Source organism: Vulpes vulpes, chromosome 9, assembly GCF_048418805.1.
Source record: "Vulpes vulpes isolate BD-2025 chromosome 9, VulVul3, whole genome shotgun sequence".
Taxonomy (NCBI): Eukaryota; Metazoa; Chordata; class Mammalia; order Carnivora; family Canidae; genus Vulpes; species Vulpes vulpes.
Window position 1 is genome coordinate 81541614 of NC_132788.1, and position 15855 is coordinate 81557468.

General features: G+C 38.9%; 1 protein-coding gene across 14 annotated transcripts in view; it reads left to right on the top strand.

The window, feature by feature from the left end:
- CADPS (calcium dependent secretion activator) overlaps positions 1 to 15855 on the top strand; it is a 456612-nt gene that overhangs the window by 196688 nt on the left and 244069 nt on the right. For all 14 annotated transcript variants that reach the window (XM_072720539.1, XM_072720526.1, XM_072720534.1 and 11 more), the window contains exon 4: positions 3071 to 3151. In XM_072720539.1, the coding sequence (XP_072576640.1) occupies positions 3071 to 3151 (81 nt within the window). The remainder of the gene's footprint in view (positions 1 to 3070; positions 3152 to 15855) is intronic.

Genomic DNA, 15855 nt, shown 5'->3' on the forward strand with positions numbered 1-15855 from the left:
TTTCACTTTTTATTTATTTACATATTTATGATAGACATAGAGAGAGAGAGGCAAAGACACAGGAGGAGGGAGAAGCAGGCTCCATGCTGGGAGCCCGATGTGGGACTCGATCCTGGGACCCCAGGATCACGCCCTGGGCCAAAGGCAGGCGTTAAACCGCTGAGCCACCCAAGGATAGTCCTTGTTTCACTTTTAACCTCTCTGAAGACCATATCTTCTGACAGAATTGCCAACTTTAGCCCCTAGCCAAATCATTTTGTTGCTTCTCAGTGAAGAAGTCAGACATTTCATTTGCATATGTATTTTCAACAACACATTTCTGAGTGTTCCCAGTGGGTTGGCACCTGGAGCTAAAGAAGTCTTGGGCTTCCAAGGGAATTGAATGAAGACAGCTCATTGGCACTTAAAAACAACACGGAGGCTACCATGTTTCCCATGTGCGCCTGTTGGGAAGTTGTGATGGATGACCCCCTGGGCAGCAGCGTAACTGCTTTTAGTTGGTTCTCTTTATATGCATATAGAATAGTATTTCTAACTAGTTCTCTGGGTATTGTATGGTGCAAAAAATAAAAATTTAAATTTAAATTACAGAATAACTAAGTTGACCAAAGTCTAGCAGACTTCTTTACCACAGAACTTCTCAGAGACTGTGTATTTTGATACAGCATTTCCGAAACTCAACTGACCATGCTTCTGGAACCCTTTCTACTAGAGTATTTAATAAGATTGTTGTTTAGCAGAACATTTTTGGGAAGTGCTACCTTAGAATATATGGCCAAAAGTTGCAATCTAGTCTTTGTGATCTAGAACATAGTCCTGCCCCTCAAAACTATGGAAAGGAGAAGATAAGACAACTCCTGAATTGAACAGGATGATAAAAATGCATGGCACAAAGCTAGACAGATTTTTACGTGTTTTATAAAACAAACCAAGGGGCACCTGAGTGACTTAGTTGGTTAAGCCTCTGACTCATGGTTGCAGTTCAGGTCATGATCTCATCTAGTGAGATGGCCCAGCAACTGGCTCTGAGCTTGGGGAGGAGTCTGCTTGAGAGTCCCTCCCTCTCTCTATCGCTTTGCCACCTGCCCCTGCTCATGTTTTGGTCTCTCTCTCATACATACATACATACATACATACATACATACATACTTTTTTTTTATGATAGTCACACACAGAGAGAGAGAGGCAGAGACATAGGCAGAGGGAGAAGCAGGCTCCATGCACCAGGAGCCCGACGTGGGATTCGATCCTGGGCCTCCAGGATCGCGCCCTGGGCCAAAGGCAGGCGCTAAACCGCTGCGCCACCCAGGGATCCCCACATACATACATCTTTTTAAAAAGACTACTGATGCTTCAAAAGTATGACCATGAATTTTTTGGTGTTCTTATTTACATCATATTAAAAATAACTTATTTGCTATATCATTTTGTACCAGATGAGATCCTTGGTTTTTTAAGCATGGATCTGGGGAGGGGGTTGTTTTGTTTTTTATTTTATTTTTTTTATTTTAGAGAGGGTTGAGGGACAGGGGAGAAGCAGAGGGGGGGAGAGACTCTTAAGCAGACTCCCTGCTGAGCACACAGCCTGTCACAGGGCTCAATCCTACAACCCTGAAATCATGACCTGAGCCAAAATCAAGAGTTGGATGCTTAACTGACTGACCCCAGGTGCCACTGGATATGGGTTTTTATTTTCAAATTTGTAAATAAAAATGGCTTTTAAAGGAAAAGGGCTTAGAAAACTCAGATATCTCTTAAGCTACTTTTTGTTGTAAGTTAATATGTACTATAAAGAGGAATACACCCATTCTATTTGAATGCCACTTTCCCTATTTATTAAGCTTTTCATGAATAAAACTAATCATAAATTACTGAACAGAATAAACTCAATTACAGTTTAAAGTATAACATAGGCTTGCTTGGAAATAAAAAGAAACTTAATTAATAGAGCAGGAATCAGCAACTATGGCCTGCCACATGTTGTTGCACATAAAGTTTTATTATTGCACATAAAGTTTTATTAGAACACAGGAATGCTCATTCATTTATGTATTGTCTATGTCTGTTTTCACATTTTATTGGAAGAATTGGGTCACTGCAACAGAGACCTTACAACCCTCAAAGACTAAAGTATTAATGATATGGCCCTTTACAGAAATGTTTGCCAGTCTCTTTTATTTTTTTATTTTTATTTTTTAAAAGATCTTATTTATTTATTCATGAGAGACACAGAGACAGAGACAGAGACACAGGCAGAGGGAGAAGCAGGCTCCATGCAGGGAGCCCGATGCGGGACTCAATCCTGGGTCTCCAGGATCAGGCCCTGGGCTGAAGGCAGATGCTAAACCGCTGAGCCACCCAGGGATCCCGCCAGTCTCTTTTAAAGATATGATAAGGATAGAGATTATGTAACCAACCCCTTCATTTTATATATGGGAAAATCAGAGAAGTTAGGGAGTTGTCCAGGTTTATTTATGTTTAGGTGTGCTGATTCTTATACCCTAATAGCTCTAACTATAGAGAAGACAAGGCTGGATTTCAATCAGATACCAAAACCAAGTCAGTGGTAGTGGCCATGTGGAGTACTAGCTGAGAAAGTCTTAGGGTTCAGTGAGAAGGAATGCAATGATTGATTCGTTTCTCATGGTCTAGAGGTGGGACAGCCATAGAATATATGCCATGCAGGCACTATAGATAAGCACTAGGTCTGCTCCACACATTTCTCATAGTTATATTACTGTCTCCTTCCTTGTATTTCTGTCATGTAAACACTTTCTTCATTGGACCAAAACAGAGGCACTGCATTGGGTCCTCATTAGAAGTACTGCTACCTAGTAGTTCCAAAGTGATTCTTGTGCAAGTTCATTCAAATGTTTTTCCTAGCAAATGCCTACCACGTGGTAGGGTTTAACTTATCATTTCCTTCAAATTGGGTTTGTCTGTAATAAGATTCTTAACTTTTAGTGAAATATGTCAATAGGCAGTGGATGGGGCATGTAAAATGCAAAGTCATGAGTTCATTGGTTTTTGTGATCCAAACTGAAATTCTCTGTATTGTGTTTTTGTGCAGCTGGACAATCCAGATGAGCAAGCAGCCCAGATCAGACGAGAGCTGGATGGACGTCTCCAAATGGCAGACCAAATAGCCAGGGTAAAGAAGCTTTGGGGACATTTGCTGGGGGACCAGGACAAAATCCTACACAGGAAGCACACTGATTATTAAGGGCCATGGAAAGATAAAATAGAGCGGAAGAAAGATGAGGACAATCACATGATTGGGTTTTCAACTCTCCTTTTCATAGCGGCTCTCCCAGAGATAGCATATACATTTCCCATACTCCAATCAACAAAAAAAGTCCAGCCTCCCCTTTCTCCCAAATCCCTGCCTTGGATTTCTGTCTATTGAGCATGCCCTCTTGGATATTCCCCTGCATTTCAAGTTAAATGTGTTCAGAATCTAGCTCCTTATCTTCTCCTTCCCACCATACACAACTGGCTATATTGGTTCCTCTTTACATGCTCTCTGTCATTTTCTATGGATGGGACCTCCTAGGCATTCTCAGTTTCTCCTTCCTCCCCACAACACTGCATGCTCAGTCAGCCACCCAGATCGTTGATTCTGCCTCTGAAATGTGGGTCAGATCTCTTGACTGCTTTCCAGCACCACTGCTGGTGCTTTGATTCAGTCCCTCATCCTCATCGCCTGATCTCACAATAGCTTCCTAGTAGATATTCTTGTCTCCATACCTGCCCCTCAACTATCTATCCTTCACACAGTTGCCTTCCTAAAACTCATGCATGAACATCTCAAAAACAGCCTCAAAATGTGTTAGTAGAATCCTCTGTTGTCTCCTGAACAAAATCTAACCTCTTCAGAATGATATTCTAGGCTCCTAGTCCACAGACTAGATCCTTTCTTACTAGGCTCACCTCCCATAACTTTCCTACTAGAACTTCCCATTCCTGCTACAGAGAATGTCTCCCTCTGAATAGTCCAACAGGCCCTTTCCAGCCTCAGTGACATTGTACCCACTGGAGTGATCTTTTTTTTTCTTCTCCATTGAGCAAACCCTCTTGCTCAGCCTTTGGTATGCAACTTAAAACGCCTTCTCTAAGAGCTTAGCTAGTTCTTCTAACTCTTACGCTTTCTTCATACCACATATAAACCTTTATTGTAACAGTTCATTGAATGGTGACTATATTTTTACATGTCTGAGTCTTCCAGTAGAAAGGATTTCTCTAGAGTTGGGATTACGTCTTACTATTGAGGGCTAAACCTAAGTGTTCATACTATTAATGCTTTTGTTGTCATTTACGTTACTATTGACAGTAGTGATTCTAGTCATATTGAGTGTTGATTTCATTTCATGCATACTAAATGCTTTACATGTACCATCTCATTTAATCCTTAAAACAACTCTATAAGAATATTTCAATTATCATTTTTGTTTTAGAAGTGGAGAAATCAAGACTGAGCATGATAGGTACTAGTTAAGGTACTACACTAGACTCTTAAGTATATCTAAATATGAGGGCTGAGACAAGGGTGAGGCATTCACTTTAGGTGCAAAATTTAATAGCAGGAGGCCAAAAATGCAGTAAGCAAGATAAATAACATTTTAATGAAATATTTTTAATAATAATTAATGTAAAATCCATGAAGAACAAAATAATAACATTTTAAATAAAAAGGTCTTATTAGTTCCTGTGGTAGCCACAGAGCACATGTGCCAGTGAGGGTAGGGGGCTATGGGAGATAGTAGGGAGAATGGGCAATTAGCAGAGCTTGGCATGCCACCTTTCTCTCCATGGAAAGAAGTGTCTTAGGATGTGGACACACAGGAAGCATTTCCACTAGAAGAGAAACCAAAAATCTAGAAAATCTGTTTGTGTTTAAGAAGCTTTGTTGAAATATTTTACATCTTGTTTTTGGGCATATTCAAAGTTTACAGTAGAGTCAGTCTGTTGGCTAAAAATTATATGCAGCTATGGATTTGCTGAATGGTAGCCTAAAAGACTCTTAGGTTTGAAAATCCTGCTTGATGAGGGAGAAAACATCAATAAGACTTCAGAATTTACTTCTGTAAACTCAGTGTCTCCTCATCAGATAATCCAGAAAACAGAGATCATTTGGTCAATTCTCTACCTTTAAGCAACTATTACATCCCCAAATAATAAGTATTCATCCTATTTGAAGAAAATCACACACACATGCACACACACCCCACACACACTTCAAAAACAAGTTCATGGCACCTTTATTTTAGTTGTTTACTTTGAGGCTTCACATCATCATTTAAGAAACTAGTATAGACTAATTTCAATTTTTAAAAGACCATGAATGAACAACTGTTACATAGTGAGCCAAATTGCTCATCTCTGGACAGCAGTAGATCAAAGAACTCTCTCCAGCCCATACACTAGATATTCTGATACCAAGTAGGATATTATTGACAACTTTGAACTAAACTTCCTGAGACAATGATATAGCCAACTAAAGTGAATTGGGGTCATTTTTTATGGAGAATGGAGAATCACTTCAAAGTATATGGAGTATCCTCCAAAAACTTAGAATATTGAGCATTTCTTTTTCTTTTTAAAGATTTTATTTATTTATTCATGATAGACATAGAGACACACAGAGAGGGAGAGAGAGAGAGAGAGGCAGAGACACAGGCAGAGGGAGAAGCAGGCTCCATGCAGGGAGCCCGACGTGGGACTCGATCCCGGGTCTCCAGGATCATGCCCTGGGCTGAAGGCAGACGCTGAACCGCTGAGCCACGCAGGGATCCCTGAGTATTGAGCATTTCTATGAGAGAGTCTGCCCACCACTATCTTCTGTTCTCATAGAAATGGACTATCTTCCTCTTCATTGTTTATTCATGCCAGTGGTTTCCTTGCCACAGCTAGTTAGTCCTAGAAGTGCTCTTTAACCATATGGAACCAATCATAATTCCCAGCCAGCCCTGACCACAAGTGATTGGTCCAGAAATGGATGCCTGATGCAACTAAACCAATGAATTACTTCCCTGGGACCTGTAGGCCAAGAGGGCTGCGTTTCCTCATACTAGAAAGATGTCTACAGTTGTGTTTAATTCTTCCATGTAGGGTAAAGAAAAGAATGAAGTCAACATACAAAGAGATATATAGACATGGAATATACTGAGACCCTCAGTATTGGTTGTACCTATTCTTGAGCCTTAGCTATGTTAACTGCTTTCCCTTCAGTTTAGTTGGATTCTGAGAAAAATAAATTCTCTTTGCCTAAACCAGCCTGGTGAATACTGAGGAAAATTGAGAAATATCTGCTAAAAATTCAACAAAATACCAATATTTTAGATATTGGCTAGTTCATGAAGGGATATTGAAACAAAGCACCTCTGCTTATCTTCTTTTAGAATACCCTAATTTTTCTATTTATGGTATCACAGTGAATTCAGTGAGAGTGTGCAGTTCAACCCATATGGCTGAACATCAGCTCCTGTAAATATCATAACCAGAAATTCCTGGATAGGAGACAGGCAAGATGGTGGCGTAGGAAGATCCTAAGCTCACCTCCTCCCACAGACACAACAAATCTACAACTGCATGTGGAACTGTCCCCTCTGAAAGGGGCCTAGAAACTGGGTGAGCAGAGCCTCCACAACAGGGGACAGCACTGACACAGGTAGAAGTGGCAGAGACACGGTCTCAAAACCACACCCAGATGCAGCATCCCATTCCAATCAGAAGGATCTCAGAAATATAGAAATTATTGCTGAGAAGCAAGAGATTTGAGCTCCACATCAAAAACTTCAACCCTTAGATCCCACACAGATCAGTTCCCAAAACACCAGGCTTTGAAAACCAACAGGGAATGCACTCAGGAAAACTATAGAACTGTAGAAAAAGTAAAATTGCTATCATAAGGCTTAAGCACAGACTCACCCCAAAAACTGGTATAAAAACACAGGATTGCAAAGAACATAAACTATAGGTGAAGGAGATCCACTTACTAATCTTGGAATGTCAACCAGTAAGGCAGGAGACTGCCAAGCCTCTCCCTGAGGACTGAGACACTGGCTACAGCCAATTTTCCTATTTCATTCTGCTGTGCTGTTCTTGGTGCTGGTAGGCACTATTGTGGAATCCTCCCTTTAGACTGCTATGTCAGGAGATGTGACCCTTGCAGCCAAAAGGACAATAACACCACGCACCAGCATACCTGTAGTTCTCACTGCCAGGCCTTACAGCCAGATGGGATGAGGCCAGCCCTTCACAACTGTGAGTGGTCACCCAGCCACAATAGGAGAGTGTACATGGCCCACAGCAGGGACACCCGAGGGCACCTCGCTCAGATCACTAGGGGAGTTTGCATTACTGGGCCCCACATGACACATTCTGCGTAAAGTCACTCTTTCAAGACTGGAAGACTGATCTAATAGATAGAAATAAACAGAAAATTGGGCATAATGAGGAGACAGAGGAACATGTTCCAAGTGAAAGAACAGGACAAAACCTTAGAAAAAGAACTAAATGAAATAGAGATAAGCAGTCTACCAGATAAGGAGTTCAAAGTAATGGTCATAAAGATGCTCACTGAACTTAGGAGAAGAATGGATGAATACATTGACAACTTCAACAAAGAGATAAGAAATATAAAAAAGAACCAATCAGAGCTGAAGAACATAATAACTGAAATGAGAAATACACCAAAGAGACTCAACAGCAGATTAGATGATGCAGAAGGATGGATCAATGACCTGGAAGATAGGATAGTGCAAATGACCCAAACAGAATAACAAAAAGGAAAAAGAACTTTAAAAATGAGGATAATTTCAGGGACTTCCAAGATGACATCAAGTGCACTAGCATTCACATTATGGAGGAGCCTCAGAAGGAAAAGAGAGAAAGAAAGGGACGTGAAACCTATGTGAAGAAACAATGCCTGAAAACTTGCCTATCCTGACAAATGAAACAGGCATCCAGGTCCAGAAATCACAGAAAGTCCCAAATAAGATGAACCCAAAGAGACCAAGACACATTATAGTCAAAGTGTCAACAGTTAAAGATAAAGTAAGAATCTTAAAATCATCGAGAGAAAAACAACTAGTTACATACAAGGGAACCTCTATAAGACTATATCTGATTTTTTAGCAGAAACTTTACAGACTAAGAGGGAAATGGCATGATATATTTAAAGTGCTAAAAGGAAGAAAATTATAACCAAGAATACTCTCCCTAGTATGACTATTACTCAGAATTGAAGATGAGGTAAGGAATTTCCCAGACACGCAAAAGCTGAAGGAGTTCATCAATACCAAATCAGCTTTACAACAAGTGTTAAAAAGATTTCTTTAAATGGAAAAGAAAGTTCATAACTAGAATTAAGAAAATTATGAAAGAGGGATCCCTGGGTGGCACAGCGGTTTAGCGCCTGCCTTTGGCCCAGGGCGCGATCCTGGAGACCCGGGGTCGAATCCCACGTCGGGCTCCCGGTGCATGGAGCCTGCTTCTCCTCTGCCTGTGTCTCTGCCTCTCTCTCTCTCTCTCTGTGACTATCATAAATAAATAAAAATTTAAAAAAATAATTTAAAAAAAAAGAAAAGAAAATTATGAAAGAAAAAATCTCATTGGAAAAGGTAAACATATAGTAAAGGTAGTAGATGAACCACCTATATAGCTAGTATGAAGATTAAAAGTTAAAGGAAAAAAATCATCCATATCTACAACAATTAATCAAAGAATACACGAAATAGTAAGATGTGAAATATGATGTCAAAAACAAAACAGGGGAGGGGGGAGATGCTATACTTTTAAAATATGCTTGATCTTAAGCAACTATCAACTTAAAATAAAGTGCCATATACATAGGATGTTATACATAAACCTCATAGTAACCACAAACCAAATACCTAAAATAGACACACAAAAAATAAAGAGAAAAGAATGCAAGCATAACAATAAGGAAAGTCAACAAATCACAAGTGAAGAGAACAAGAGAAGAAGACAGTCAATGAGGAAATTTGAAAAAAAGATACCTTGAAGCAGGGGATCCCTGGGTGGCTCAGCAGTTTAGCACCTGCCTTTGGCCCAGGGTGTGATCCTGGAGACCCGGGATCAAGCCCCACATCAGGCTCCCTGCATGGAGCCTGCTTCGCCCTCTGCCTGTGTCTGCCTCTTTTACTCTGTGTGTCTCTCTGAATAAATAAATAAAATCTTTAAAAAAAAATACCTTGAAGCAAATAAAAATGTAAACACAACAGTCCAACATCTATAGAACACAGCAAAAGCAGGTCTAAGAGAGTTTATAGTGATGCAGACAGACCTATCTCAAGAAAAAAGAAAAAATTCAAATAAACAATCCAACCTTACACCTCAAGGAACTAGACAAAGAACAAAACCCAAAGTCAGGATGGCTCAGCTGTTGAGCATCTGCCTTTGGCTCAGGGCATGATCTCAGGCCAGAGATCGAGTCCCACCTCGGGCACCCTGTGGGGAGCCTGATTCTCCCTTTGCCTATATCTTTTCCTCTCTCTGTGTGTCTCTCATACATTTTTAAAAAAAAGTTAATAGAAGAAAGGAAATAATAAAAATCAGATCAGAAATACATGAAGTAAAGACTAAAAACAACACAAAAGATCAGTGAAACTAAGAGCTAGTTCTTTGAAGGGATAAGAAAAATTGATAAACCTTTAGCCAGATTCATCAAGAAAAGAGAGTTCAAATAAATAGAATCAGAAATGAGAGAGAAGCTCCAACTGATACCACAGAAATACTAAGGATAATAAGAAACTACTACAAATAATTATATGCCAACAAATGGGACAACCTAGAAGAAATGGATAAATTCCTACCAAACAATCTTCCAAGACTGAATCAAGAAGAAATAGAAAACTTGATTATACTGATAGTTATTTATGAAATTGAATCAGTAATCAAATAACTCCAACAAACAAAACTCTAGGAACAGATGGCTTCACAGATGAATTCTATTAAACACTTAAAGAAGAGTTAATACCTATCCTCCTCAAACTATTCTAAAAACTAAAGAGGAGAGAATGCTTCCAAATTCATTCTGTGAGACATTAACATTACCCTGATATCAAAACCAGACCATACCACAAAAACAAAATTACAGGCCAATATCCCTGATAAACATAGATACAAAAATCCTCAACAAAATATGAGAACCCTGAATTTAACAGTACAGTAGAAGGATAATATAGCATGATCAAATGGGATTTATTCCAGGGATGCAAGGATGATTCAGTATCTGCAAATCAATGTGATCTATCACATTAACAAAAAGAAGGGGAAAACTATACAATCATTTCAAGATATGCAGAAAAGGCATTCCCTGAAATTCAACATCCAATTGTGATTAAAACTCTCAAAAAAGTGGGTACAGAAGGAATGTACCTCAATATGATAAAGGCCATCTATAACAAATCTACAATTAACATCATATTCAATGGTGAAAAGTTGAAAATTTTTCCTCCAAAATCAGGAATAATACAAGGATACCCACTCTCACTATTTTTATTCAACATAGTATTAGAAGTCTTAGCCACAGAAATTTGACAAGAAAAAGAAATAAAAGACATCCAGATTGGAAAAGAAGTAAAAGTGTCACTATTCACAGATGACATAATAGTATGTATAGGAAACCCTTAAAATTCTACCGAAAGACTATTAGAATTAATCAATTAATTGGGTAAAGTTGTAGGATACAAAAATAATATACATAAACTTGTGGCATTTATGTACACAAATAACAAAGTATCCAAAAGAGAAATTAAGGAAACAATCCCATTTACAATTGCATCAAAAGGAATAAAACACTTAGGAATAAGTTTAACAAAAGAGGTAGAAAAAAATCTGTTGCTCTGAAAACTGAGGAATTGTTGAAAGACACAGTAAATGGAAAGGCATACTTTGCTCATGGAATGGAATAATTCATTTTAAGATTCCCATACTGCCAAAGCAGTCCTCACATTCAATGCAATCCCTATCAAGATACCAATAGTATTTTTCACAAAATAGAACAAATAATCCTAAAATTTGTATGGAACCACAAAGACCTCAAATAGCTAAAGCAATCTTAAAAAAAGAAGAGCATAGATGGAGGTATCACACTCCCTGATTTCAAACTATACAACAAAGCTATAGAAATCAAAACACTATGGCACAAAAACACACACAATGAATCAATGGAGCAGTATTAAGAGTCCAGGAATAACCCCACATTTATATGATCAATTAATCCTCAACAATAGTGGCAAGAATATACAATGGGGAAAAGGTAGTCTCTTCAATAAAAGATTTTGGGAAAACTGAACAGTTACATATGAAAGAATGAAACTGGGCCTCTTTATTACACTATATACAACAATAAATTCAAAATGTAAAACCAGAAACTATAAAACTCCCAGAAGAAAGGATGTAAGTCTTGGACATGAGTCTAAGCAATATTTTTTTGGATCTGTCTCTTCAAGCAAGGGCAACAAAAGCAAAATTAACAAATGAACTATATCAAACTAAAAAACTTTTGCATAGTGAAGGAAACCAGCAATAAACAAAAAGACAACCTACTGAATGGGAGAAGATGTTTGTAAATGATATAAATGATAAGGGATCAATATCCAAGATATATTTTTAAACCCCACACAGCTCGATATCATAAAACAAACAGTCTAACTAAAAATATGGACAGAGGACCTGAATAGTTACTTCTCCAAAGAAGACAGACAGATGGCCAACAGATACATGAAAAGATTCTCAACATCGCTAAGCATCAGGGAAATACAAATCAAAATCACAATGGGATATCACCTCACATCTATTGGCTATCTCCAAAAAGACAAAAAATAACCAGTGTTGGTATGGATGTGGGGAAAAGAGTACCCTTCTGTCCTGTAGGTGGATGTGCAAAATGGTACAGCCACTATGGAAAACAGTATGGAGTTTACTCAAAAAAATAAAAATATAGGGATCCCTGGGTGGCGCAGCGGTTTGGCGCCTGCCTTTGGCCCAGGGCACGATCCTGGAGACCCGGGATCGAATCCCACATCGGGCTCCCGGTGCATGGAGCCTGCTTCTCCCTCTGCCTGTGTCTCTGCCTCTCTCTCTCTCTCTGTGTGACTATCATAAATAAATAAAAATTAAAAAAAAATAAAAATAAAAATATAGAACTATCATGCAATGCTGCAGTTCCACTTCTGGGTATTTACCTGATGAAAACAAAAACACTAATTTGAAAAAAAATATGCACCTCTAACTTTACTGAAGCATTATTTACATTGCCAAAATAAGGAAGCAACCCATGTGTCCATTATTAGATGAATGGATAAAGAAGATATGATGTATACATACAATGTAATATTACTCAACCCTAAAAAAGGAATGAGATCTTTCCATTTGTGGCAATATGGATGGACCTAGAGGGTATTATACTAAGTGAAATATGTCAGACAGAGAAAGACAAAATACCATATGACACCACATATAGGTGGAATCTGCAAAACAAAATAGAAACAGACTCATGGATACAAAGAACAATCCTGTGGCTTTTGGGAGGGGAAGGGGAAGTCTGGCCAAAATAAGGGAAGGGAATTTAAGGGCATAAACTTCCAGTCATAAAATAAATAAGACACAAGGGTGCATGAACAGCATAGGGAATATACTTAATAATATTGTAATAACCTTTTTTGGTGATAGATGGTAGCTAGATTTATATGGTGATCACTTTGTAATGTTAATAAATGTTGAATCACTATGTTGTATACCCAAAACTAATATAATATTGTATGTCAACTATACTTCAATTAAAAGAATGCCTTAACAAATACAGGTTCTCATTTTTCCATCACCCCATTCCAAAGATCCAAGATGCCTTTCAACCAGGCCTGCACCTTACCCCTTCCTAGCCTCTTTCTCTCTCTGTTCATCCGGCCTTTATCAAATATTTTGCATTCTGGCTGTATAATTTCATGTAAACTCTCATTTGGACCTGGGTTAAACAATCCAGGGACTTATAATAATTCTCCCCAGTTTAGGCATATCAAAAAGTTTAAGAGATTGTACCCAAGTTCACTTAGCCAGTATGTAGAAAGCTGAGTGCTTTGATTCCAAGTGTCATGCTCTTTTTTTTTTTTTTTTTTTTTTTTTTGAGTAGTCAGATAACAGGCAGGAAATTACACAGGACAGGACTGCCCTCTCTCACTGATGGTTGCCCCTCCAGAAAGTTACTTTCTCTCTTCCACTAAACGTTACTGTACATTTCCTTCAGTTTATCCAGAAGGCCAAATAAAGCAATGGCATCAGGCAAAAGTGGCTCCTGGAATTCTGCATCATTTCTGCTTTGACTTCCTTGCGATCTGGAAAAGAAGTTGTTCTGCTGGCAGCATTGTCATCATCACACGATTATAAAAGGCATATGTTTATCCGCTTTTCCTGGGAGAGAAGGGAGGCAGGGCAGCTTTCCTCCATCGCAACCCTGTGCTGCAATCTGCCAATTCAGTCACACCTATGTCCCACAAATCATCAGACAGAGATGGCTATGGGAGTCTTCACTGTGAACATCAAACATACTGCCTTAAAAGTTCCATGAGAAGGAGCACCCGGGGGCTCAGTCAGTTAAGTGTTTGACTCTTGATTTTGGCTCAGGTCATGATCTCAGAGTTGTGAGATCAAGTCCCACATTGGGCTCCATACTGGATGTGGAACCTGCTTAAGATTCTCTCCCTCTGGGCAGCCCGGGTGGCTTAGCGGTTTAGCGCCGACTTCAACCCAGGGTATGATCCTGGAGACCTGGGATCGAGTCCCACGTCAGGCTCCCTGCATGGAGCCTGCTTCTCCCTCTGCCTGTGTCTCTGCCTCTTTCTCTCCCCTCTCTGTGTTTCTCATGAATAAATAAATAAAATCTTTAAAAAAAAAAAAAAAAGATTCTCTCCCTCTGCCCTTTGCCCCCTAAATTTTTTTTTTAAAAAAGAAAAAGTTCCATGAAGAGATCTGAATGCCTTTTTTTTAATGTGGTAGAAAAGACTTCTTAATCCTTGTTCAAACATTTTCCCAAATCCTCTCATATTGATATTAAAATGTCCCCAAATTTCACCTAGGAATTAAGTCTACGTTATTTAAATTGTGTGCTCAGAAGTTGACATTGGTGCTTAAACAGACAGATTGTGGCATTAGTGGGACTGTGATATTTGCCAATTCTTTTGGCCACATTTTGAGGTAGAATTCTAAAATTCAGGAGCTAATTATATAAGACAAATAATACAGCTTCTGTAGGATTCATGGCAGAGGTCTGGGAGTGGAATGCCATTGGTTTGGCACACTATCAGTTAAATGTGGAATTGCCATGTAAACTCCTATTCTCTGCAGAGACAAATTATCATCTCATGGTCCTGTTGCAAGCATTGATGAGATGCCCCCAGGAAAGAAATAATGTCCAAATATCTCCCTGATGGAAAAGTTCTGTTCCATGCATTGCCAAAAATCAGATAAAAATGGAATCTTCTCCAATCAGAGGAAGATACTACCCCCCACCAGCTTCATTAAGTGAAAGGAAGTCCATTTAATTCATAAAAGCTAAGGAAGTAACACCAAACCACTGAAGGATGAGTTTGAGTAAACAAGCCAAGATGAGTTTGAGTAAACAAGCCAATAGGAAGCTATCATACCTGTACCCAAAATACATTCTAACATTTGTGATGCTGACTTTTACAAATTATTTACCAAGACCTTCTTTCTCTCATTGAACATGATTACCTTTCTCCCATCACTCCCTGCAGCTGACCTCATGCCCACCATTACACAATGCCATGTTGACTGGTGACAGTGGAACACTCATTGCTGTGGAGAGTTTGGTTTTCCCCAGTCCTCCACCGAACACTGAGATGAAGTGAGGCAGAGCGTGTGCCATGCTGAGGGGCCCTATAGGGTTTACCTTGATTCTTTGCCATTTGGGGCTGCATAGTTCTGTCCTATTATATGGTAGCTAAAAATGGGCCCTAGATTTCAAACTCAGTTCTAGTAAGTATTGATTTAACTTCGATGTATCATTTTCCTCTGAAACATGGGATTAAGGAACAGCACTAGCCTCAGTTGCTGGAAGAATTAAATGAGGGAAAGCATGTAAAGTGCTTAGCTAGTGCCCAGAACACAATTAACCATTGTAAATGTCAACTAGCATCATGGTCTTCATGATAGTCACTATCATTATTATTGTTATTTTTATTACTAGCTATTTTTATTGTAGCATGGTGCCTGATATACATGGATATGGATATGTGTGTATGTATGTGTGTATATATGTACATATACATGTGTGTTTATACATATATGTAGTATACATATGCTAATTTCTATATATTATCAAAAAGTATTGATATTTGTTATTATCTTTCTTCTTCACAATAACTCTCTAAGTTTTATTATCCCCACTTCAAATGGAAACTAAAATTCAGATAGGTGAATAAACCTGTCTAAAGTCACACAACAAGTAGGAAGTAGATTCAGGATTCAACGTCAAGTTGATTTCACTCATGTGGACTGGATAAGAATCCTTGGTGCCTTTTCTACTCTGCACATGCCTCTGTTACTTCGTGTGTCACGTGGTGTCTATCATTGCTGGCATTCCCCATCACCCCATACTGTTGGCTCTTGGCTGACTCTTTCATCCCCAGCAACATCCACACCATCTGACATATGATAGGAGCCCAGGAATTGTTTGAGAGATTGTTTTGAATAAGTGCAACACTGTTAATGAGCTCTGTGTCTAAAATGTGTCTGTCTGCCCCATCTTCCTTCTGATCATCTATCAGTTTGTCATTTGAGCCTTTGGAGTCTAAAGATCCTTTTTCTGAGTGG